The 17,281-nt window shown below is 37.6% G+C and overlaps 1 protein-coding gene across 1 annotated transcript in view; it reads left to right on the forward strand.

Moving 5' to 3' along the window:
- ATM (ataxia telangiectasia mutated) overlaps nt 1-17,281 on the forward strand; it is a 159,606-nt gene that overhangs the window by 57,745 nt on the left and 84,580 nt on the right. Inside the window, exons 18-25 of the mRNA XM_006899046.1 lie at nt 2,146-2,228; nt 2,330-2,485; nt 3,225-3,300; nt 3,537-3,667; nt 5,687-5,807; nt 7,919-8,092; nt 14,296-14,465; nt 15,089-15,335. Of these exons, the coding sequence (XP_006899108.1) occupies nt 2,146-2,228; nt 2,330-2,485; nt 3,225-3,300; nt 3,537-3,667; nt 5,687-5,807; nt 7,919-8,092; nt 14,296-14,465; nt 15,089-15,335 (1,158 nt within the window). The remainder of the gene's footprint in view (nt 1-2,145; nt 2,229-2,329; nt 2,486-3,224; nt 3,301-3,536; nt 3,668-5,686; nt 5,808-7,918; nt 8,093-14,295; nt 14,466-15,088; nt 15,336-17,281) is intronic.

Genomic DNA, 17,281 nt, shown 5'->3' on the forward strand with positions numbered 1-17,281 from the left:
AAAATGTCCAGAAGTTTTAAGACTATGGAGAACGCCTGTATTCTCTTTATAATTTTCTACCATTAGCATTCTAACATATTTATCTTATCGTGTTCTCCTTTTGTATATTTATGTAAACACAGTTACACAAAATCTCAATTATAATGAGGTGCACTCTGTCCCTTTTATACTTGATTGTATATTTTCTAACAGAAATACCTATAAAAACAAAATGTAATCATTAAAATTAGGCTATTAATACTGGAGCAGGCATTCAGGCATCTTGTGTCTTCAGTCTAGATCACTTTCTTAGTCTTCATTTATTTTTTTAATAATAAGGGGTTATTTCTTTTTACATTTGCTTACTGTGGGCTTACCTGTTGTTTTCTAGTGATAGATATTTAGATTTTTATGTGAATATTAAAAAGGGATTTCTCCTCCTATAAAGGCTTGTCTGTGGTTTTCTGTCCTTGGGCATGTAAGAATTGGAGGCAAAGAAATAAGGACTTGGAAAAGTCTAGGGCCAGTTTGCTCCTTGCAAACTCAAGCTCACCCATCCAGCATTGGGGAAGAAAAAAAAGGATCTCTCCTCTCCCCTACTGAAATCTGTTTATGAATTATTCATAAACTAAAAAACACTATCACCAAACCAAACTCACTGTCATCAAGTCATTGCAGCTCATAGTCACCCTATAAAACATAGTAGATCTACCCCGCCTTACAGGAAGACTTCCGCATACTTTTGCCACAGGGTAAGTAGTAGGTTTGAACTGCCTGCTACATAGTTAACAGCTTGGTACTGGGTGCTTTAGTCACAGTATGACTAGGGCTCCTTTTAGCTAATGATCAACTCAGTTCAATTCATTGTTGTTGAATTAGAAGCACCTTTAAAGTTGACCAGTGAATTTTCAGGCTATAAATCACATGAGATGTTATATACCATGGAGATGGAACTGACTCATAGCTGACGCTTTAGTGAGTTTTGAGAAGCTGTAAAATCCAAGGTAGAACAGCTGGTGGATTTGAACTCTGTGCCTTTAGGATTGCAGTGCAGAATCTTACCACTAGGCAACCAGAGTTCCGTAAGTCACATGAGATTACATATAGTTCTCCATCCGAGTGGCTGGTATTTGAGCTGCCTGCCGTTGAGTGAAGGTGCAGCTCCTTATCCAGTAGGCCACCAGAGCTCCAACGTGTTACCGCCTGTGAGACAGTAGAACTACCCTTTCTTAGAGGTCAACACCCACATGTATCAAACATCCCAGAGTTTATTACCTTCTTAAAAAAATTTTTTTATTGTGATTTGAGTGAAAGTTTATAGAGCAAATTGGTTTTCCATTTAATAATTTATCTCAGTTGTTGACAGTCCCCACATTGTAATTTACTCTTTCCATTTCCTCCCTTTGTTTCTTGTTTCTCTTCATCCTTTTTCTATCTAGCTTTCTGTCTTTTGAACTTTTATCACCATGGTCATGTGCTCAGTCCCACCGAACTGGCAAATATGCCAGACAACTTCCTGATTAAAAGTTTTGGCTCTGTTAGCAAATACTGGAAATGATTAATTTAATATCCTATTCTAAATATCTGAGAAAGAGCACTCTCTTCTACCTATAGACAGAAAAGCATCCCTTGTGATATTTTCTATTATATTAGAAATATGAGCTGCCCCTGTACCCATAATAATGTAGAAGTGTACAAATTTGCTTTATGTGGGGAAAAAATGATATTCTTTGTTGCCTGTGATTGTCTCTACTTAGAAAAATTCATAAATATTTTTAATCGTTGAGCTGGTAGCCCAAGCATAATTAACCACAACTGTGATAATGTCTTACACAGTTCTCACAATAGATGCTAGACCTTTATATTTATTTTCTCTAGTCTTTAGTAGTACTGTTAGGTGAGATACATCCTCACTCTACAGATAAAGGGAAAAAAGGCTTTGATTGATAAAAAGTAAGCTATTTAACCACACAAATAATAGGTTTTAGTACTGAGATTTAAATTAAGCCCTTTTTACCTTTAAATCTTTATTTCCCTCTAGGCTGTCTTTTTGAAATTCACATCTCTTATATATATGAATTAAGAGTAATGTGTAAATTTTTTTCTTTAATATAAGTTAGTTATCTGTATGGAATAAAGCAAAATCTATCTATTTATTCCTTATAGTATCTAGTGCTCTTAAAGGAGCTTCCAGGAGAGAACTGTCCCTTGCCAATGGAAGATGTTGTTGAACTTCTGAAACCTTTATCGTAAGAAATTAAAACTGTATGTTCTGTTCACTTTAAATTTATAAAATAACTCATGTGTTCTAGTGTGCTTAAAAAGGTAAACTTTTTTCCACACACCATAGCAATGTGTGTTCTTTGTATCGCCGTGATCAAGATGTCTGTAAAGCCATTTTGAACCAAGCCCTTCGTATAGTGACAAACCTAGGTCAGGACAGCGCGGACAGTGAGAGCTTGAGGGATGCACAAGGACAGTTTCTGACTGTGATTGGAGCATTTTGGTAAGTGCAAACTGTCTTAGAATTCTCCTTTTCCTTTACCTCTAGAAACAAATGCAAACTTCTCATTTCTATAATATTGTTTTCTTCTCATCCTCCGATGTAATTGAATACATCTTTATTAAGAAATGAATATAATTTGTGCTCCTCTTTTCTTGAAGAACTATACTGTTTTTCAAACGCCTTCAAGTTTGACTTTCTGTTTACTATGTTGTCTTGTAAATTTAGAGTCTTTAATAATTCTGATATGTGTAGCTGATAAAGCAAAATGCAGCAATCCTTAATTCAGTTGAATTGTTTAGTTTCCCAAAGTTACCAGATGGTTCTTCTTGTGTTAACTGGTTATTGCATGCATATCACAGTCTGAGATAGTATTATGATGTTCATTATGATGAAGCTTATCTACATAATTTACAGCCGTCATGCCTTCTAAGTCAACATATCAGTAAAGTCAATGAAGAATTTGATATAAAAGCAACTGTATTTTAATGTATTTTCAAAGCAAGTATACTATAACATAATTAGATACATATTATATACATAGAAATGAGGTAATTTTCAAGAAATTTATTTTCGCTTCAATTTTTGAGAACACAAGTTCGTTGACATAGACAATAAATATATGGAAAGAAACTTTGGAAACAACTTGGAATAATCTTAATATTCATTGATTTAAATATTCAGTGATTTTTCCTTATGCTTTCTTTGAATAACTGACATAGAAACATTGACTTTATTTTAGGCACTTAACAAAAGAGGGGAAATGCACATCTTCTGTAAGAATGGCTTTAGTAAAATGCCTTAAGACACTGCTTGAGGTGAGTTACTCCACTTTTAAGTATTCCTAAGTCTCTGTTAAGTATTATTCCCCAGTAAAAAAGATGAGCAGTCTTTTCCTGTGCAAATTACAGCTATGAGTTAGTTCCAACTCAAAGGTGCTTAACAACAACATTAACATTAACTATTATGTTAAAAGGCCTGTTTAATTTTTGTTATTGTTGGGTCATGTTTCTTTTGACTTTCGTTTACTATTGAAGTTGTTCTTTTTCCACAGGCTGATCCTTACTCAAAATGGGCTCTTCTCAGTGTAAAGGGACAAGACTTTTCTGTAAATGAAGTATTTCCACAGTTTCTTGCTGATAATCATCACCAAGTTCGAATGTTTGCTGCGGAGTCCGTCAACAGGTAAGGGATCTGCCTTTAAACATGGAACTGAACCTGTTCCTGGAGATGGCGTTTCAGCCAAAGATAAGGCAGGGCTATGTAGTAAATTGTAAGACCTACAAGGAATATGCTTCTCATTCAATTATATAAGGCCAATGGGAACACCATTTGTCAAAGTTCAAAAGACAGGAAAGATGGGCCAGTGGAAACAGGAATTGGGAATAAGGGTTTGACATTGAGGGAATTGCAGCTAAGGTTACAACCCAAAATGTGTTTGAATTGTTAAATGCCGTCTAAATCACAATTAAATGTTTTCTTGTGCAGGTTGTTTTTTTTTTTTTAATTGGTCAAATAAATATTCAGGAAATGTATGGAACTCAGTGCAATATCTAGCACTGTCGCAGCTCAGTGATGTTAGACTAATGAATATAATGTTAGAATTAGCTGACATTTAATTGTGTTTACATTGTGTGCCTGACATTCATGCTTTGTCTTAACTCTGTTACTGTAATTTATGGTCTCTGTGGGTTAGAGAGGTAAAGTAACTTGTTCTCATACCAAACAGCTAGTCAATAACTTAAATAAGCTATGTCTACTATTGTGAGCTCTGATGGCTTATTGATAAAGAGCTGCAGTCTCACCTTAAAGACATCTGGTTCAAATCTACCAGCTGCTCTGTGGAAAGAAGATGAGCAGTCTCCCTTTTTGTGATTTACTACCTCTGAAAACCTGCTGGAGGGGCAGCAGTGGATTGGTTCCTACTTGACAGTATATAACAATAGTAACAACTACTGCTTATGAGAGATAAAACAGATATGTTGGGATCTTAGCATGATTTTTTTTGTGAGTGTGTAAAATTATAAACAGTATTTTTTACATTGTCATTGTGTTAATTATAATTATGTTGATATGAGGGAACAGTCAGTTAAAGACTGGAATGATTCTGTTACGGAGATATGTTGTATGCATGACTCCCTGAAGAAACAGTTTAATGGGCTGAATGTTTATTAGGCTATTCAATGGACTTTAAAACTCTGTAAATTGGAACCTGATAGCCATTTCCTATCTTCCTTTCATGGTAAATAAAACAGTTTTTATATATAACAACTGTCATCACTTGAAATAGTAAATGATTTTAACATGCTTTCCTCTCTGTACCTCACTAGGATTGAAGGTCTTAGAAAGCGTTTCTTTGTTGCTGTACCTCTAGTGCCTAATACCATATCTGGCACAGCACAGGAGTTTTATGATAAATAAAGAAACGAAGAATATACAGAAAAAAGAAATTACAAGACTTTTAAGAAAAAAAAATAGCCCCAAGTTTAAATCAATTTGAATGACTTTGCTTTCCAAAGATCAAAGTGATAATATATTTATATGTAAAAGCATAAATTGTCCCACCAGTGATTTTAATATATGTATTTAAAACTAATTATGTCTGAAAGTTCACATAGGGTGACTTTAATAGTTTTGTTAGTCAGACTTTATGTTTAACTCCTGAAGTTAGGAACTCTTTTCTGTGAAAACATGATATATTGTAAGGATTGTTAATGGATGTGTGCAGTAATAGCGCAGGCCTTTAAAATTTAAACAAAATATAATAAAAAAATATTTCCTTAAGTTAAACATCTGGGATTATAGAGTGTTATAAATGGAATCTGATAAATCTCTGTTTTAAAGATTTTTAAAAAATGACTTGTGTCATTTATGGGGAGTTTTGTTCACATTTATCTATTACTGGATTACTTTTAGAAAAAAATAAAAGAATCCAAGGACAACTGAAGAGTAAATTTTTTTTTATGAAATAAAAACTGATTAGAGAACTATCTTAGAGTATGATAGGGTGCTAGCCCATCAAATAAATGTAAATGGAACATCGAGACATTAGTAATCCACTGCCTTTTAAGGTAATGAAATGTTAGAGCAGGGTTTTGAGGAAGCCTGTAGATTCTTAGTAATTGATATCTGACCTGTGCAAATTGCTATTAGGCTAGTTTTAGTTTCACTTTTTTTTCTTGGTTTTTTTTTCCCCCTCTTAAGGTTATTCCAGGATATGAAACAAGGAACTTCTCCCAGGTTATTGAAAGCACTTCCTTTGAAGTTTCAACAAACGGCTTTTGAAAATGCTTACATGAAAGTTCTAGAAGGAATGAGAGAAGTGGTAACTTTAATAGCATATACATTTGCTATTCTCATTTGCTTGCTTTCTTTCTCCCCACAATCTGTAGGTTGTCTTTTCACTGTTAGCAAAGGCTTTGGTGTACATAAGGATTTAATTTTTCAGAAGCTCTAGTCATCTATGTATTTTTGGTGATATTTGATAGTTTATTTATGCTTTAAGTTAACAACAGCTCATTGCTGTCAAGTTAGAACCAACTCACAGCCGAACTTCTAACAGGTTTTCAGAGGTTGTAAATTGCATGGGAGAAAATGTCCCGTCTTTCTTCCTCAGAGCAAGCGGTGGATTTGAACCACCGGTCTTTGGGTTGCCATTGAAACTCATTGCCCGTTAGGCCAACAGAGCTCCCTTGCTACGTATTGTTTTTGTTACTGTGTGTCATTGAGTCAGAACCGTCCCATTGCTGACCCTCTAGTGGGTTTTCACAGGCAGTTTTATAGCACAGGAGGAGATTCTCCATTCTTCTCCCAAGGAGTAGTTGGCAGATTTGAACTGCATGCTTTCAGGATTGCAGTGCAGCTTCTTAGCACTTGGCTGCCAGACCTCTCAACTATATATTGTTATGTCGAAACTGACCCATAGCTGACCCTCTGGTGGGCTTTCAGGGCAATAAATTGCATGGGAGGTGATTGCCCATCCTTCTCCTGCAGAGTAGCCCGTGGATTCAAAACTTCCATTTTTTTCCCTTTTTTTATTTTTTTAGAATTGGTTTTGTGCAATCACTTATGCACTTTGTTTTATAATATTAATTATAATTTTATAATGCCACTGTTTACATGTTATCAAAACCACCTTTCCCACTTCACCCTACCCATCCATTTTCTAATCTCTGTCCCCCCCCCCTCTCTCTCTCACACCTTCTGTAAGTCTACCCTCCATCATTGTTTTAAAAGGCATATAAAATGGTTAGGTAAATGATTTGTCAAACTTGTAATAGACAATTAGTCTACTATTAGTCAATTACTCATAATAGACAGTTGTCAATAAGAAAGATGATAGGGTGCATGAAATCCTGTTTTAGAAAAAATTTTCCATATCGTAAGTGTAACTTAATATAAAACTTACTACAGATAAGGTAAAATATGCATATGAAACTTTCCCATCATTAGTATGAAGGAAAATCATTGATTTGGCAGTAATTCATTTGAGAGCACAATATAAAACAGTATTGTTTTACAGTTTTCAAGAAAGGTAAAATATATATCTTCTTTTGCATTAATAGGAGTATAATATAGAAGAAAGGGATAGTAAAGCTTGGATAGTTATTCTTTTTGAAGATAGTATTTTTGCACTTGGTTTTGGTTCTAAAGAAAAGTGAATTTTTAACCAACCTATTGAACTATCTGGTGATAGGTGTTCTATAAAGAATAGTTTTCAGTATCTGGAGTTTTCAAACATCTCAATAATTATCACTTAGTAAAGGATATGGATCTTACAAAACAAAGGCAGGTGAGTAGCAAATTTCCTAAATGTGAATAGAAATTTCTAAGAACTATAAACAAAAATTTTTAGATACCCAGTAGGATATTGTAGTGATTCATCATTAAACTAGATGGCATGCGTTATTCTACCTTTGACTATAAAAAACTGTATTACTAACTATTAAAATGATACACATCTTAGGAACAAATCTATTTTAAATACACCTCACTGAAATGGTTTTCTTCACCGAGTGGTGTAGTCCCTAGGAAATTGGTGCTTCTAGTGCAAAACTGATACCTCTGTGGTGGCTTGAATTCATCACTAGCTCTGTGAGGGAAAGATGGTCAGTCTCCTCCTCTGTAATTTACAGCCTCAGACATCAATATTGGGCAAGCTATGAGTCAGTTTGAGTTTTAGTTGTTCCCCCCCTCCCAAAAGATGTTACTAAAAGTAGATAACACTCTAAAGAACTTGTTATTTTCTTAAACTCTCTACTTTTCTTCAGTGTAGGACTTTTTAAAAAATACTAGTTTATTTACAAAATTTGAATACATCAGTGTAGGATTTCAGGCTTCATTGAATGCTTGGATACTGTCATGAGAAAACTTTTTCATTTTCATTTCAATGTATAATGGAGATTTGTATTACTTTTTTAAAAAATTCTTTTGCAGTCCCTTGGTGCTGAGAACCCTGATCTTCTGGATGAACTTTATAATAGGAAAGCTGTTTTACTCATGATGATAGCTGTGGTTTTACACTGCAGCCCAGTCTGTGAAAAACAGGCTTTATTTGCTTTATGCAAATCTGTCAAAGAGCATGGATTAGAATCTCACCTCATTAAAAAGGTATATGCGAATGGGTATTTTTTATTTTATTATAATCTTCCTTGTAATAAAGAAGTTGTTTTTAGAAATATAATCTAGATTTGTAAAATGGTATTTATTCAGGATTCAGAGACAGTTTTATGTGTTAGAGAATATTGGAAACCAGTTTAGCACACAGACCCAGCTCTCTGGGATAGCATTTACCAGGGAATCTTCTAGATACCAGGGAAGTAGGAGGTGCTTTGTGCAATGGATTCTGGTACAACACATTGGTATCTATCAGCTTCAAAATCAAGGGGTCAGGGACCTTTCAATGACCAGTGGTGTCAGCCAGGATGAATGCATGAGACAGGGACACCAAAAAATGAGGGGAAATAAATAAAGAATATAAAATATCATTGATTTCACACGCGAGCAAGATTCTACTGAAGATTAATCCAGAAACAACTGGAACAGCACATCAGCAGAGAACTGCCAGAAGCCCAGGCTGGGTTTAGAAGGGGTTGTGGTACTAGGGATATTGTAGCTAATGTTAGATGGCTCTTAGCTGAAAGCAGGGAATACCAGAGGAATGTCTATCTGTATTTCATTGATTATACAAAGGCATTTGACTGTGTGGACCATAAAAAACTGTGGCTGACTTTGAGAAGAATGGGAATCCCAGAACACTTGATCATGCTAATGCGAAACCTACGCTTGGACAGGCAGTCATCAGAACAGAGCAAGGAAACACTGCATGGTTCATATTGGAAAGGGCATACGCCAGGATGTGTCCGATCTCCATTTCTTTTCAACCTGTATGTAGAACAGATTATCCAAGAGGCTGGGCTCTATGAGGAGAAGTGTGGCATCAGGATTGGTGGAAGAGCTATTAACAGTCTGCATCATGCAGATGACACAACCCTGCTTGCTGAAACTGAGGAGGACCTCATGCATGCACTTGCTGCGGAGGGTCAAGGACTGCAGCCTTCAGTATGGACTGAGGCTCAATGTCAAGAATACAAAGATTCTCACCACTGGGCCAGTTGGCAGCATCAGGATGGATGGCGAGGAGATTGAGATTGTTCACAGCTTCAGTTTGCTTGGCTCCACAGTCAACACTCTTGGCACCAGCAGCCAGGAAATAAAAAAATGTATCGTGATGGGAAAGTCTGCTGTTAGGGACCTCTCCAAAGTACTCAAGAGCAACGGTGTCTCTCTGGAGACTAAGGTGTGCCTGATACAGGCCAAGGTCTTTGCATCAGGAAGTTGGACAGTGACTAAGGAGGATAGAAGGAGAATTGATGCCTTTGAGCTGTGGTGCTGGAGGAGAGTATTGAATGTACCATGGACTGCCAAGAAAACAAACAGATTCATCCATCCTGGAGAGGGTTAAATCGGGTGGCTCCTTGGAAGCAAGGATTCTGGGGCTTCGTCTGACATACTTTGGACATGTTGTAAGGAGAGACAGGTCCTTGGAGAGGGATATCATACTCGGGAGGATGGAGGGACAGCACAGGAGGGGAAGACCCTCTATGAGGTGGATTGATTCAGTGACTGGGGTAATTGGGATGGGTATGTCGGAGACAGTGCGATTGGCACAGAATAGAGCAGGGTTTAGGACTGTTGTCGATAGGGTCGCTATGAGTCGCAAGTGACTCGACGGCACATAACAATAACGACAATAATGTCAAAACCCCTGGAATGTGTGTCAAGGAGGTGCCAGAAGTTTACCTGAATTCTGAAAAGGACAGGAATAAATAAAGGTCATTGCTATGTCAGATGGATTTTGGCTAGAAGCAGAGAAAACCAAAAAGATGTTTACTTGTGGTTTATTCACTATACATAGCCGTGTCTCCGTGTGACCATAATAAATTATGGATAGTGTTGCAAAGAATTAGAATTTCAGAACATTTAATTTTGTCCCTATAAAATACGTACATAGACCAAGAAAGCAGTTCAAACTCAACAAGGGGATACTGCATGATTTAAAATGAGGTAAAGCAGGTCAAAGATTGTAGTCTTCAGTATGGATTGAAGCTCAACATCAAGAAGACAAAAATTCTCACCACTGGGCCAGTTGGCAGTACTATGATAGATGGAGAAGAGATTGAGTGTGTTAACAGTTACAGCTTGCTTGGCTCCACAGTCAGCACTCTTGGCACCAGCATTCAGGAAACCAAAAGAAAAATTCCATTAGGTAAATCTGCTGTCAGGGACCTCTCCAGAGTACTGAAGGGCAATGATGTCAATCTAGAGAATGAGGTGTTCCTGATCTAGGCCATAGTCTTTGCAGTTACTTACTATGCATCAGAGAGCTAGACAATTACTTAGGATGATAGAAGGAGCATTGATGTCTTTTAGTTGTACTATAGAAGAGTCTTAAATATACCATGGACTGCCGAGAAAACAAATATGACTGTCTTGGAAAGCATGAACTTAGAGGCTAGGATTTTGAAACTCCGTCTCACATACTTAGGGCATGTGGTCAGGAGAGGCTGGTCCTTGGAGAAAGACGTCTTGCTTGGAAGGGTGGAGGGACAGTGCAGGAGATGAAGACCCTGGATGAGATGGATTGATACAGTAACTGGGGCAGTGGGGCTTGGTGTTTCGGAATAAGTGAGACTGATTCAGGACAGAGCAGGATTCAGAACTGCTGTACATAGGGTCACTATGGGTTGCAGGTGACTCGATGGCACATTGATGCATTGGGATTGTGTCCTTTCACCATACCTTTTCATCTGTTTACTGAGCAGATAATCCCAGGAGCTGAAGTATATTAAAAGTAACACAACTCCTGTTTGGAGGAAGATTCATTAACACCCATTAACAACATAAGATACGTACAGTGCTCCGTGCTCCGTGCTCCTTGCTCATTGTTGCCTTTAGGTACTTGTTGAAGAAACTTAAAGACCATTACCTTTAGTGTGGATTATACGTTAACATAGAACAAAAATATCCTTAAAATCTTACTAAAAAACAAAATCATGATAAATGGAACAAAGATTCAAGTTGCTAAAGATTTCTGTGGTTAAAAAAAAAAAATTATTTACTATATTGGGGAAATCTTCCAGAGACCTCTAAACTGCTAAAGAGAAAACATTTTGAGGCTTAAAATGTGCCTTACCCAAGTGGTAAAGCCATTCGATTCCTTTGTGATGTTGGCAGAGAATACTGACTATACAATAAATTGCCAAAAGAATAACAAATCAGTCTTGGAAGAAGGGCACCCAGAAGCCTTCTTAAAACCATGGATGGTGAAACTTCATCTCACATATGTTGGGCATGTTATCACCAGTCCCTGGAGAAAGACCTTATGCATAGCAGAGCTGTAAAAACAGTGCAGCTGGCGTGGGCATGGCAGTATCTGACCTGCACCAACCTTCTGGCCGGAACAGTCTGCATTCATGTCGTCTGTAACACAAAGCTGATTCCCATGAGTTCAAACATGCCCCCATGCTCGGACACCTATTTACAGGAGTTCAAACACCCAACTAGCCCTCTCACGACTCAGTACTCTGCTACTGAGTCTGTTAATTCATTGTAATGGCCACACAGAGCTCACAGTCAATACTGAAAATTATGGACTTGTTAAGGGTCAGTTGGAAATGGTCAAGATAGATTTCTGAAGCTTCTCAGGTGAGCTTGCTGACTCCCTGACCATCAACCTCAAGAATTAGGGTAATGTTAGTTCTTGTAGTCCCGCCAATTATGTTGCCTCCCCATAATGCACCAATAAGCCTGGGTGAATACCCCCAACTCTGGCTCCGTGAGTTTGTAGTTGCAGTTCAGCTCTGTCTCGTATCAGTCTCTGGTTGTCTGCTGCTGTTCCTGCTGCTGGTCTGGCCTGAGTTTGATGCTTGAATTTCTGGCTCCCAAGGACATGCTGCGCTCTTCTTCCTTGATGGTAGCAAGACTTATTTTCGGTCACTGAACTGGCTCAGTTTAAGCCTGATGGGATGTCATAACTTATGTGTTGGCTTACTACTAGTCTGTACATCTTGTTTGCATTTATCCATCTGAAAGGTGCTTTTATCCTCATTGCCATATTTAGCAATGACATCATTCTGGAGACTAATGTGTGCCTGCTCCAGGCTATAGTCTTCACATTTCCCTGCTATGTGTCAGAGAACTGGACAATGACTAGGGATGATAGAGAATTGGTGCCTTTGAGCTGTGGTGCTAGAGAAGAGTGTGAATATACCATGGACTGCTAGGAGAACAAACAGGTCCTGCAGAAGGTGAAACCAGGCTGCTTCTTGGAGTCAGGGATTCTGAAGCTTCGTCTGACATACTTTGGACATGTTACAAGGAGGGACCAGTACTTGGAGAGGGACATCATGTTTGGGAGGGCGGAGGGACAATACAGGAGGGGAAGACCCTCGATGAGATGGATCAGTTCAGTGACTGGGGAAATGGGAATAAGTCTGTCAGAGACAATAAGATCGGCACAGAGGAGAAACTGGAACCCTGATTCACTGTTGGTGGGAGTGTAAAATGGTGCAACCCCTGTGGAAAGCCGTATGGCGCTTTCTCAAAAAGTTGCAAATAGAGATACCATTTGACCCAGCAATTCCACTACTGGGAATATACCCTGAAGAGACCATAGCTGACATCCAAGCAGATATATGCACACCCATGTTTATTGCAGCTTTGTTCACAATAGCAAGGAGTTGGAAACAACCTAAGTGCCCATCAACAAACGAATGGCTAGAGAAGCTGTGGTATATTCGCACAATGGAATACTATGCTGCATTAAAAAACAAGGAACTCATGCAATATTATTCAAAATGGTTGACTCTGGAGAACATTACACTGAGTGAAATATCCCAGTCACAAAAGGACAAATATTACATGATGCCACTGTTGTAGAATGGGACTGTCCTTGGGGTTGGGGAGAGACTGAGTAAGATGGGTTCAATAATGTATTCTGCACTGAAACAGAGGAGGGAGAAAACTGTTTAAAAGAGATATATGACTAGGTATTTCTGTCATCACAGGAGTCTAGAGCGAGGGCTACATGGTGGAGGGGACCTGGCGGAGGGTTTGTAAAACAATGAAAGAATCCTTTCTTTTACTTTTCGATAATTTTTGACTCATGTACTTGTAACTTGTTAGTCAAATTTGTGTCTTCTAGGTTGCAACACCCCCATGATACATCTTCAAGGATATGAACATGTACGGCCAAGCACAATCAATAAGAGTGCATCTAAATTCCAGAATCAATCTCCATAATAGTCTATGTGTTTCCTACTGCCAAAGGGGCCCTTTAGAGTAGTGAGAGAAGATCTTCACCCTGAAACCCACAGTGTCCCTTTTCAGCAGGAAGTAGCTAAGAGAATACGCCATCCCCTTTTCCTTATGAATCAGGGTGAAGTCTTTCAGGGAGGAGTGATAGGGAATGGCAAATGACACACTGACAAAGGAGATTAATCAGAACTGACTTTGACAAGCACTGAGGCAATTGGACAATTAAAACAGACATTCGGATGGCAGGGAAGAAGAACAAACTGGGGAGGAGGGTAGAGAGAATGGTGCAGCAATGAAGGAATGAAAACCCAAAATCCCTGTAAATGTTCATTAAAACTAATAAAATTTAATAATAAAAAACAAACAAACAAAAAAAAGATCGGCACAGAATAGAGAAGGGTTTAGGGTTCTTGTACATAGGATTGCTATGAGTCACAAGCAACTCGATGGCATCGATCAGTAATAACAACAGTTCATCATGATGTCAAAGTCAATGACAAAGGCTGGATAAAACCACAGGATCACGATAGTACAAAGAGAGGGTAAGCAAAAAGGAAGAAAACTCTCAATGAAGTGAATTGACACAGTGGCTGCAGCATTGGGCTGAAGCACAGCAGTGATTGTAAGGATGATGCAGGATTTGGGCAGCGTTGACTGTGTTGTGCATAGAGTCCCTCTGACTTGGTAGCACCTAACCGTAAACAGCCACCCTCTTGACTGGAGCAGACCAGTGGATAGAAGTCCTGAGCTTTCAGTTAGTAGTGCAGTACCAAAAAAAGCTAGTACCAGCAAAGCTCCTTGGGGACTCTATGAAATTATACTAAGAATATTTTCTAATAACAGCTGAGAGTTGCATGTCTTTTATTCTCATTTCACAGAAGAGGAAATTAATGTGCAGAAAAGTTAAATAAGAACGCATAAGGTCATTGGTTGGAAAATGTGTTTTATTTTGTTTTGATCTTTTTAAAGCATTGAATTCTTTTTTATATACACAGGTTTTAGAAAAAGTGTCTGAAAGTTTTGGATACAGACACCTGGAGGATTTCATGACTTCTCATTTAGATTACCTTGTGTTGGAGTGGCTCCATCATCAAGATACCGAAGACAGCTTATCTTCCTTTCCTTTTGTTTTATTAAACTACAAAAATGTTGATGATTTCTACAGGTAACTTTACATGTCGCGTCTGTGATTTTTGTTTTGTTTGGTATAAAATTGGATAATAATATTTGATAAAACTCTCCTTCTATTTTCTCCTCCCCACCAAACACATACACGTGGGAGGTTGCATAAGATGTAAGTCAAGATAGTTTGTAATGAGTGGGTGTTGGAGTTGAGAATCACTGGACATAAGTGTCCAGTAATCAGCTGTGTGACTTTAGGCAAACTATAAATACCTCCTGGGCTTTGACTTTTTAAATTTGCATGTAGATCTTTAAGATCCCTTTCAAATTAAATACTGTATCATCTTTCCTTTGAAAAATCAAAAAGAACTTGCTAATCCCTGGTTACTTATGCCTTATTTTGTTGCCTAACTGGGCCATTTTAATAGTCCTTATTTCTGTTCTGTTTGCAAGTTTAATAGAAATATATTGATTTTGCCAGTCTTCCCGTGGAACAGAGTATTTTTAAAGCAGAGAGATTTGAAAGCATTGCCATATAAAGTTCTGTTAACAGAATGATGAAAAAAAGGTAGTTCATATTCATTGAGGTAGGCTTTAAGAATGGTAATATAAAATTTTACTCCAAAAAGTTATATGTAACATATTTTTTAAATTATTATGTTTTAGATCTTGTTACAAAGTTTTGATCCCACAATTGGTGATTAGAAGTCGTTTTGATGAGGTGAAATCCATTGCCAATCAGATACAGAAGGATTGGAAAAGTCTTTTAACAGACTGTTTTCCAAAGATTCTTGTAAATATTCTTCCTTATTTTGCCTATGAAGATAAAGGAGACGGTGGGATGCCACAGCAAAGAGAGACAGCTGCCAAAGTCTATGATGTACTCAAAGATGAAAATGTATTAGGCAAACAGGTATAACTTCAACTTATATCTACTTTTACTCCTTAGTTGACCTAAGTTGAATATTTCAAGGCCTTTTATTCACCACAGTGCAATCAAAATAAACATAATATAGCCTTGAATTTTTGAATTTTATTTTTCTTCTGATCATTTATATATATTTTGTCATAGAACATTTATTATATTTGATTAATACATAATTCTAGTCAGTAGCAAGAAGCTGCATTGGAATCCCAAAGGCACATGGTTCAAGGCCACCAGCTGCTCCATGGGAGAAGGATGGACAATCTCCTCCCATGCAATTAACTGCCTCTGAAAATCCACTGGAGGGTTAACTGTGGGTCAGCTCTGACTCAGTGGTACACAACAGCAATGCATAGTTTATTCACTGTATTGTGTGATCAGCCTTTTATCATGTACTTCATGGTACTGACCTCTTAATGATTTTTACTCTGCTATCTCCTTTCCATTCCTGTTAATCGTCTAAGAAGGATTCTGTTTGTATGTATAAACTTTGCTTTGGTTTTTTTGTCATACTGGTCTTATGCTAGAATGCTCTCTTTGTGGCTGAATGACTTTGCTTATTGGTATGATGTCTTCTAAATTTCTTCATTTACAGCTTTTTGGTATATAGTATTCCACATAGTATGCCACAGTAATGTGCCATAGTTTCTGTTTGTCTATTGATGGGACTCTTAGATTATTTTTATCTCTTCTGCTAATGTAAATAATAACTACAGTGTGCAGTGAACTTGGGTGTGCAAATTCCTATTTAGGACATGTATCTCATACTGCCATTGCTGGATCAAGTGATGCTTCTATTTCCAACTTTCTTGTTTTTAATTTTATTTATATTTCTTACTAATTTCAGTAAAAGTTTACAGAGACTTTGGATTTTCATTCATTCATTGTTGCACTTTTTTTCCCTCCTAACCCTCCCCCCAGTACACTACCCTCTTGGAAAAGTAAAAGAAAAATTTTTTCATTGTTTTGCAACCCCTCCCCCAGGTCCACTCTACCATGTAGCCTTCGCTCTAGACTCCTGTCATGACAAAAATACCTAATCACCTAACCCTTTTAAACAGTTTTCTTACTCATCTGTTTCAATGCAGTCTACATTATTGAACTCATCTTTCTCAGTCTCTCCCCAACCCCAAAGTGAGTCCTATTTTTCAACAGTGGCACCGTGTCCTTTTGTGACTGAGATACTCCACTTAGCATAATGTCCTCCAGAGTTACCCTTTTGAATAATACTGCACGAGTCCCTTGTTTTTCAAAGCAGCATAATATTCCATGTGTGAATATACCACGGCTTCTCTACCCATTCGTTTGTTGATGGGCACTTAGGTTGTTTCCAGCTTCTTGCTATTGTGAACAAAGCCGCGATAAACATGGGTGTGCATATATCTGCTTGGATGTCAGTTATGGTCTCTTTAGGGTATATTCCCCGTAGTGGAATTGTTGGGTCAAATGGTATCTCTATTTGCAACTTTTTGAGAAAGCACCACACCACTCTCTACAGTGGTTGCACCATTTTACACTCCCACCAACAGGGAATAAGGGTTCCAGTTTCTCGACAACCTTGCCAGCATTTATTGCTTGCTCTTCTGTTAAATTTAGCTATTCTGACTGGGGTGAGATGATATCTAATAGTTGTTTTGATTTGCATCTCTCTTAGAGCTAGGGATATTGAACATTTCTTCATGTTCTTGTTAGCCATCTGAATGTCTTCTTTGGTGAAGTGTCTGTTCATATCCTGTGCCTATTTTTCTATTGGTAGAAAGAAATCATCTATTTCTTCTTTGGCTCTGATTGTTGGTGTATATATCTGAATGATAGTGGTATTCACTGGACTTCCTTGTAAGCATATGGATATAATCCTGTCACTCACGATGTTGTACTTCAAGATGGATCTAGAAATTACTTTTTTACTATAAAGGCAACTCCATTTTTCCTTG

Source organism: Elephantulus edwardii, unplaced genomic scaffold, assembly GCF_000299155.1.
Source record: "Elephantulus edwardii isolate Elephantulus edwardi_28Jun2011 unplaced genomic scaffold, EleEdw1.0 scaffold00245, whole genome shotgun sequence".
In the NCBI taxonomy this organism is placed as follows: Eukaryota; Metazoa; Chordata; class Mammalia; order Macroscelidea; family Macroscelididae; genus Elephantulus; species Elephantulus edwardii.